General features: G+C 64.7%; 1 protein-coding gene across 1 annotated transcript; it reads right to left on the reverse strand.

Moving 5' to 3' along the window:
- Nucleotides 1-3668: 3668 nt before the first annotated feature.
- Nucleotides 3669-5712, reverse strand: FZD2 (frizzled class receptor 2). Its single transcript, XM_035566961.1, has one exon. It carries the CDS (start codon nt 5480-5482, stop codon nt 3809-3811), a length of 1674 nt encoding a protein of 557 aa, XP_035422854.1. The 5' UTR covers nt 5483-5712; the 3' UTR covers nt 3669-3808.
- Nucleotides 5713-8887: the final 3175 nt, after the last annotated feature.

Genomic DNA, 8887 nt, shown 5'->3' on the forward strand with positions numbered 1-8887 from the left:
CCCTCCTGCCCTACACCCTCCAGGAGCCAGGGTCGTGCTCCCACCGGTCCCTCTTTGTTCAGGCAGGGCAGTGGGATGGGGATGGTGTCCCTGTGGGATGGTGTCCCAACCCTCATTAGGGAGGTCCCTAATTACTGGGGGTGCATGACAGCCACCAGTGTCGCCACCAAAGCACTGGGACACCACCGAGGGCTGATAGGAATGATCGGTGGGGACGTGTGACATGTCACGACAAGCTGTCCCTTGTTGTCACCAGCTGCTGGTCCCCATCACCTCCCTGACCCTCGGCCACCCCTGCACATCACTGCAGGGGATGCGGGACGCAGGGTGGGGGGTTTGGGAGAGATGGACCCCCCTGCCCCAAGAGGACTGTCACCTGTGGCTGAGCTGCTGGGACTGGTCGCCATGGGGCAGGGACAAGGGGTGGGGGCTTCCATGGGGCAGGGGACAGAGGAGACATAGGCTGTGAGGACAGGGTTGCTCATGGGACTGGGCATGGGACAGCCCATGGGACGGGGACAGGAGACTTCATGGCCGCGAGGTAGAGGAACCTGTGGGCCAGGGGACCTCATGGGTCAAGGGGCAGCAGCCCCCAGGACATCCCTGACCTACACTTCTCCCAGTCCGACCAGTTTTTTCCCCAGTTCCTCCTTGCTGGGGCTGGGAGGATGCTGTGGGGGCCACCCCCATGTCACCAAGGACCAAAAACCTGAGCGAGGCTTTGGGGAGGTCACCAAAGCTCTGGTGTCACCTACACAACAACGTCACCGGTGGGACGAGCGGTGGGTGCTCAGCGGGTGGGGTGGGGGGGGCTTTAATTGACTTCTGCTGCGCTGGGACAGCTGTGAAAACAGAGCGGGGCTCATTAGCGGACATCAAAGCCCCCCCTTGGCCCAGCCTCCTCACTTTGCTTGGAAGAGGGAGAGGAGGATGGTGTCGGCATGGCCGAGAACCACAAAATCCCGGCAGGGACCCCCAGGCTTGGCCCCTGTGGGCGCTGGCAGGGGTTGCACCCAGTGTCCCATGTCCCAGCTTTGTCACCAGCTTGGGGGAGGGGGGTGCCTCCCGGCCCTATGGGTGACCTGTCCCCAGGGTGACCGGGACACCTGGGGCAAGCTCGTCCCGCAGTGACCCAGGGTTAGGAGGGCCTGGGGTGACCCACCCCTAGGGTGACCCATCAGTGGGGTCCTGGACCCGGGGTGATCTGGAGCTGGGGTGTCCTGGACCTGGGGTGACCCATCCCTAGGGACATCTGTCCTTGGGGTGACCTGTCCCCAAGGCTGGACCTGGGATGATGAACCAGGGGACAGTGAGGGGATACAGGGGGCTTTGCTCACACCCTCCAGCTCCCTCCCTGCTCCACTCACACTCCCCAAATCCTCCCCCCAAAAAAAAACTCCCCAAAAAAGCTCCCTGAGAGACCCCAGGCTCAGCCCCACAGACGGGGCACGATACGGCCAAACTCCCCCATTTGGTCCAAACCCCAGTGCCCCCAAGACGTTGGGGGACCTGGAGGGGGGGTGGTGGTGCAGACCCCCCAGGGGCACCCCCGGCGCAGGCTGCGAGCTGCCGGCTGGGTTTTGCTGAGCGGGGGCACGGGAGGCTTTAAGAAAGGCCAGATCCTGCATTCCTGGCCGCAGAGTTTACATTCCCCCCGCTCCATCCCCTGGCGATTCGCGCACTGCAGTTTCGCCTCCGAAAAAAAAAAAAAAATCCCAAAAAGCACAAAGGGATGCGGAGCTGGGTGTGATCCGTCTTGGTCGGAGCAGGGCTCGGATGCCTTCCTCCAAGCAAATAACAAGAACCAGCTGCCGCACCCGGGCTGGATGCGGCCCCGGGGGGGCTGGGGGGGTCCCGCTCCCATCTGGTTCCCTTTAGGAGCCCTCGCCCCGTGTTTTTCCCCCGCCTCGAGGACGCACGCGCGGGGTGTTAAAAGCCCCGAGCCCACGGGGTGCGGAGGTTTGGGGCGACGGGATGCCCGGCCCTGCGGGGTTTTGTCCCCTGACGCAGCCGCGGAAGTAAGAACTCGGCCCCGCTTAAATTCCCATTTCCAGAGGGCCCTGGCCAGCCCAGCCCAGCCTGCTGCTCCGAACTGCAGAGGGGGAAAAAAATAAAATAATAATAATTCAAAAAAAAAAAAAAAAAGACCTGGAGACGTTTCCCCCCTGCTCTCCCCCCAGCTCATCACTGGAAAATTAAACCGGATCCAAAGAGTTTTTCCTTTCCAAAATGTGCACTGGAGACGCGCGAGGCGCTGCCTTAACCCTTTCGGCTCTCACCCGCGGCTGCCCCAAATCAATTTTTTTTTCTGTTTTTTTTTTCTTTTTAATTTTGGGGGCACGCGGGATTTGGGGTGTACAGGATTTGTGGTGTTTGGAGAGCACCTGGGCTGATGCTTTTCTGAGGAAGGGGCGAGAGAAACTTGGCTCGCAAAGCTTTTCTTGGCAGACCCAGAAGTGTCCCCGAAGGCGCAGGGGGGCGAAGCCGCCTCAAGGCGCTGGGGCTGGTCTGGGGGAGACCGCGGGATGCCCCCAAACACCAAACTTTCTCTGTTTGGGAAAGGTTGGGTTTGTTTTTTAATGTAAATCCAAGCGCTGTGTGCCCCTCTGCCGCCAGCGATGCTGCGGGACAAGACTCCAAATACCTCATTTTCTCCTTTTCAGCCCAAATCGCACAGAACCGACCTGGGGCCAGCCGCAGTGCCGGGACGTGGACTTTTCCACGTGTTTTCAAGCTCCCCGTGGCACAGCCTAAAAACCTAATCCTGCAGAAAATGTGAGCTATTTCCTTCGGGGGAGAGGCGCCCGACCGCACTCCCAGCCCATTGCTGCAAGCGTGCCCTGCAGTGGGGAAATCCTCTGGTTTTTGTGAAATAGTTTTTTTTTTTTTTTTTTCTTCTGCAAAAGTTCTTTGTTTGCAGCTGGAGGGAGATGCTGCTTCACCCGCAGGGCACAAAAATCAACCCCGGGGGGGGCCCCAGTCCCTTACACCCTCCTGCCACCCCTCCCAGCAGCACCCATGGGCGACCCCCCAGCTGTTGATTTGGGGAATAAAAAAATAGCCTTTAGGAGTAAGTCAGCGGATTGTTTTACTCGTTTGTATTTGCAAAGGACGCGGCTTTAAAAAGGAGTTGGGAAGGAAACGTCTGTACACGGCGAAGCGGGGGGTGGCCGAGGGGGGGAACAGCGAGGGGAGGTGGGGGATAAAAAATAACTGAAAAAAAAAATCCCCAAACCTTTCTTGGTAAGTTTCCAAACAGCAAGTGAAAAAAAATAAACAAGATTTTTTTTTTTTTGCCCCCACTCTATTTTCCACGTATCCGCGACGCCCCAGCTCGCCCCGCTGGGGGAGAGCCGCCACAGATCGGGCTTTTATGGAAGTTCAACGGCAAGCGGCCGCCCCCGGCCAAGACAAACAGCAGATCCGCCGCTGCGGCTCCGCCGCCCAGCTGCTGCCAAGGCGCAGAGAAGGGAGGGAAGGCAGGAAAAAACCCCAAACCCTCGGTAGCAAAAAGAAGGGGGAGAGAGGGAGGACGAGACGCCGCTCCCAGCCCAGCCTCTTCGCACTCTCGGCAGTTCAGTTGTTTGTTTGTTTGTTTTTTTTCCTGTTTTGTTTTTCCTCCTTTTTTCCTCTTTTTTGTGTGTTTTAAATAGAAATATATAATTAAATTTACAAATGCTATTTACAGGTTTAATTACAAAAAAAAAAAAAATCAAAGAGAGAAAGAGACACCCCTTAGACGTTAATAAATCTAAAAAATAAAAATACCCCCAATAAAACGGAGCCCCGGGCGAGCGGCGGGCTGTGGTCACACCGTCGTCTCGCCCTGCTTGCTGTTGGTGAGCCGCGTGTAGAACTTCCTCCACGAGTGCAGGGTTTTGCCCGACCATATCCAAAAGCCCGAGGTGATGCCCACGATGAGAGTCATGAGGTACTTGATCATGTAGACGGTGAAGTCCGGGCTCATGCGGGGCGTGAAGTGGAGCGGGCAGGGGATGGCCAGGCTCTTGCAGTTCTGGCTGATCCAGCTGCGCTCCCAGTGCTCGCGGAACGCCTGCTCGTAGAAGTAGCAGGCGATGACGATGGTGGCCGGCACGGTGTAGAGGACGCTGAAGACGCCGATGCGCACCATCAGCCGCTCGAGCTTCTCGGTTTTGGTGCCGCCGTGCTTCATGATGGTGCGGATGCGGAAGAGGGAGACGAAGCCAGCCAGCAGGAAGGAGGTGCCGATGAAGAGGTAGACGAAGAGCGGGGCCAGCACAAAGCCCCGCAGCGGGTCGATGTTGTTGAGCCCCACGAAGCAGACGCCGCTCAGCAGGTCCCCGTCGATCTGCCCCATGGCCAGGATGGTGATGGTCTTGACGGCCGGCACGGCCCAGGCGGCCAGGTGGAAGTACTGCGAGTTGGCCTCGATGGCCTCGTGGCCCCACTTCATGCCGGCGGCCAGGAACCAGGTGAGGGAGAGGATGACCCACCAGATGGAGCTGGCCATGCTGAAGAAGTAGAGCATCATGAAGAGGATGGTGCAGCCCTCCTTCTTGGTGCCCTGCACCACCGTGCGGTAGCCGTCCTCCTGGAAGCGCTCGTTGCAGACCACCCGCTCCTCCAGCACGAAGCCGGCGATGTAGGCCACCGACACCATGGTGTAGCAGCCCGAGAGGAAGATGATGGGCCGCTCGGGGTAGCGGAAGCGCTGCATGTCCACCAAGTAGGTGGTGACGGTGAAGAAGGTGGAGGCGCAGCACAGCACGGACCAGATGAGGATCCAGATGCGGGCGAAGCGGATCTCGTCCTCGTTGAAGAACATGTGGCCGTCGGGGCGGGCGGGCTCGCAGGGCGCTGCGCAGTCCTTCTCGCCCAGGAACTTGTAGTTGAGGTAGCTGGGCACCTTCAGCGCCCGTGGGCAGTGGAAGGGGTGGTCGAGGGTGGCGTAGCGGGGGGCGCCCGGCGTGCCCTGGCCGGCCGGCGGCGTGGCGCTGGTGAGCAGCGCCGGTGAGCTGCCGTCCTCCGAGTGGTTCTGCCCCACGCAGATCTGTTCGGCCCCATGCCGGGGGAAGTTCTCGCAGCGCAGCCGCTCCGGCCACTGGAATCCGAATTTGTTCATCAGGGCCTCGCAGCCCTGGCGGGCGCGCTCGCAGATGGAGCGGCAGGGCGGGATGGCCTGCTCCAGCACCGTGCAGACGGGCGCGTACATGGAGCAGAGGAAGAACTTGAGCTCCAGCGAGCACTGCACCTTGACCAGCGGGTAGAACTGGTGCACCTCCAGCCCCGCGTCCTCCTGGTTGGTGTGGCCCAGCAGGTTGGGCATGATGGTCTGGTTGTAGGCGATGTCGGTGCAGAGCGGGATGGAGATGGGCTGGCAGAAGCCGTGGTCGGGGATGGAGATGCCCTTCTCGCCGTGCAGCTGGCCCCGGCCGGGCGCGCTCAGCCCCAGCAGCAGCCCCAGCAGGGCGGGCAGCGCCGTGCCGGGGGGACCCCGCATGGTGCCGGGGAACGGGGGGCTGGGGGGGGAGGGGAAGGGTAAACGGGTAAAGGGGGGGGGTCCGGGGCGGGGAGGGGGAAGGGGGGGGGAGCCCGCCCGGTGTGTGCTGGTCCCGGAGGGGCGCTCCCGGGACGGGACGGGACGGGACGGGACGGGACGGGGGTGGGGGGGGGCTGCCGCTGCCGGGGTCCCGGAGCCGCTCGGGGGGGGGGGGGGGGCAGCGGAGCGCAGCGGCCGCTCCCCGCTCCCCTCCCGCCGCCTTTGTGCGGGGCAGCGCCGCGGGCCCGCCGGGAGGAGCGGCCCCCCCCCCGCCCCGCCCCCCGCCCCGCCAATCACATTCAAACGCCGCCGAAGCCCCGCCCTTCGTCCCGCCCCCTCTGACCCCCCCTCCACCCCCCCACCCCCCCCAGCCGGCACCGGGGGGCACCAGGCCCCTCCCCGCCCCCCCCTCCCCAGCCCCCCCCCGCCCAAAACTTTTCCGCGCTCCGAAACTTCCCCCCCCTCCCCCCCCAGAGCCCCGAGCCCCCTCCCGCGGGGGGGGGGGCTGCCGTTTTTGGGGGTGCAAAGAGGATTTGGGGGGGCGGGAATTTCCCTTCCCTGGGGGTGTCCCGTCCCCCCCCCCCCCCAGCCCCCCCCGCACGCACCGAGCGCCGCTCGGGGCCCCCCGGGGGGCAGCGGGACAGGATCGGGCCCCTCGCCCCCCGCTGCCCACCGCGGAGCCCCCGGGCGGGGAAGGGGGGGGCGGGGGGGGACACCCCCAAAACGGGGCGGCGGGAGGGGGACGGGGGGCAGGCGGGGGGGGCCCCCCCCCCGGCCGTCCCGGCCCCCGGGTCCGGCAGGGGCCAGCGGGCGGCCCGCGGCCTCCCAGCGCCGGCCTCGTCCCCGTCCTCCGGAGCGGGGCTTTCTCGTCTCCCTCCCTGCCTCCCTCCCTCTCCCTTTCCTGTAACTCAAGCTTTTGTTGTGAGCAGGGGAAGCCCGGCTGCCTTGAAAAGAGGGCCCCACTGCTTTTCAGAGCGTAATTGAAACCATTGCGCGGCTCCCGGCCGAGGGGGAAGGGCGGGGGGGGGGGGGGAGGCTCCAGAAAAAAAAAAGTCAAATAAAATAAAATAAATCAAAGCCGCGGGGGACGCGCGCCCCGCCAGCCCTCCCGGCTCCCCGCACTCGGCTTGTCCCTGCGGGGTGTCGGGGTGTCAGGGACCACCCCCCCCGTCTGTCCTGCCGGGGGTCCCGCGTCCCCTTGTCCCCAGCCGTGGCGGTGGCACCGAGGGGCGAAAGGGCTCGGGGTCCCCCGGCACCCGGGGATGCCTCGGGGACCCCCGGAGCCTGGCGGGCACCCAGCACCAGGCCCCGTCCTGCGGAGGCTGGCGAGGCGCCGGCTGCGGGGGTGCGAGCGGGGCCGGATCCTGGCCTCCCGCCGGGTCACTCGGGCCCGTCCCGGTTTGTGGGGTGGCCCCGGCTCCCCTCAGAGGAACGGGAATGGGGCCCGGTGGTGGCACCCCCGGCGTACCCCACCACCACGCTTTGTCCCCAGCGGGGGACGGTGGGGGCGCGGAGGTGTCTGCGCGGCCACGTGGATCTTGGCTTCCTAAAAGTTCGGGATTTTGGCTTCCTAAAAGTTCCGGATTTTGGCTTCCTAAAAGTTCAGGATTTTGGCTTCCGACGGGGTGTTGGGGGGAACGCCGCGCCCAGCCGGGGGCTGTCCCATGGCGTCCCCCCTGCTCCCGGGTGCTGGTGGCTCAGGACAGGGGGGTCCCCAGCACCTCTGGGCCTTGGGGACGCCTGGGGACACGGCGAGGGTGCTGAGCCCTCCTGGGGACACTGAGGCCAGGGAACACCGCGGGAGGTCCCTCCTGCTCGCCGTGTCCCGTCGCAGGGACTCGCGCTGCCCCGCTCTGGCCTCATCCCAGTGCAGCACTGGGGGTGCTGGGGGCACCCAGAGCTGCCTGCCCCTGCCCCCAGCACCCCGAGGGCCCCAGGGGGTGGCCCGTGGGTGCCACCACCTCGGGAGAGGCCGCACCCGGTGGCTCTGGTGGCCCTGCTGGAGCCTGGCACAGTCCCTGCCCCCCCCCCCCCCCAGTCCTCAGGACTCCCCCAGCACATCGGGGTGCCGGCAGGCCCATGGACAGGGGACACAGCAGGAAGCCACCGGGGAGCTCGGGCAGCCCCACGAGCAGCGCCCAGCCCACGGGGGAGACCCAGTTTTGTTGTTGTTGTTTGGTTGTTTTTTTTTGGGGGGGGGGGGAATCAGACCCTGCCATGCCCAGGTTCCCCCTCCAGCCCTGGGGAAGGGCACCGAGGAGGGTGATGCAGAAAGTGGGGCGCGGAGCGGCTGCGCTGGGGGACGGCAGGATGGGGACCTGCCACGGGTGGCCCCGGGGGTCCCCGGCGGCTCAGAGCAAGCCCCCCCTCACCACTCCCCCCTCCCCCGGCCCCTGCCCTCGGCTTTGTTTCACACTTAAGAGCCGCTAATTAAAACCAGCCACAAAAGGCCTGGCTGGCTGCGGGCTCAAGGTGCCAGTGGAGGCCGGGGGCTGTCACCAAGGGAACAGAGGGGGCCCCAGCATGGGCACCGGGGGCCGACTGCACCCCCTGCGGGAGTGGCACACACACACGCGTGTACAGGCATGCACACGTGCACATACATGCATGTACAAGCGTGCACACACGCGTGATGCCCTGGTGGGAGGGGAGAGCATGTGGGAATGTGGAGGCATGACCGGGGGGCTCCAGGGGTGCTGAGGGTGGGAGCGTTGGGGGTGCGTGTGTGAAACAGCTGCTGGTGTGTTTGCACACGTGTCTGCATGCACACGTGTGCCTGCACACACAGGCACGTGTCTGCATGCCCAAGCACGTGTCTGTCTGCATGCACATGCGTGTACGTGTGCTTCTGTCTGTGTGCATGTGTTGGCACACACACGTGTACGTGTGCACGCCCACGTGCAGCTTTGCTGCTCCGTGCTTCCGCTCTATCTTGCGTGTTAGGGAGGGCAGTGGGTCTCGGGGGCTGGTTTGCACTGGTCCGTACTGGTTTGCACTGGTCTAACGCTCTGCAGCGTCTCCGTGTGCTGGTGGGGTCTGTGAGCAGCACTGGCAGGGGGATGTGGGGTGCCCCCCTGCGAGGTGCCCCATGACAGCCCGGTGGGCACTGGGCACCCCGTGGCCTCGGTGGGGTCCCTGGGCTGGGCCGAGGAGGCCGACGGCTGCCCCCGACCGTGGCCGTGCAGAGCGGGGAGGGCTGGGGCTCGGCATCCCCCAGCCCCGCTGCGGCCCCCGTCCCCGCCGTGCCCCGTCCGCGGGCCGTGCCGCGCGGGGAAGCTGTGGCTTACGCACACCTTGACCTTGCTGGCAGGGGAGGGATCCCTCGAGCTTGTCCGACACATCTCCTGCCAGCGCCCGGTATTGAAA

This window comes from Cygnus atratus, chromosome 25 (assembly GCF_013377495.2).
Source record: "Cygnus atratus isolate AKBS03 ecotype Queensland, Australia chromosome 25, CAtr_DNAZoo_HiC_assembly, whole genome shotgun sequence".
NCBI lineage: Eukaryota > Metazoa > Chordata > Aves > Anseriformes > Anatidae > Cygnus > Cygnus atratus.

Excerpts from the sequence above, each read along its gene's own strand:
- FZD2 (XM_035566961.1), bottom strand. The coding sequence starts at position 5,482 with ATGCGGGGTCCCCCCGGCACGGCGCTGCCCGCCCTGCTGGGGCTGCTG.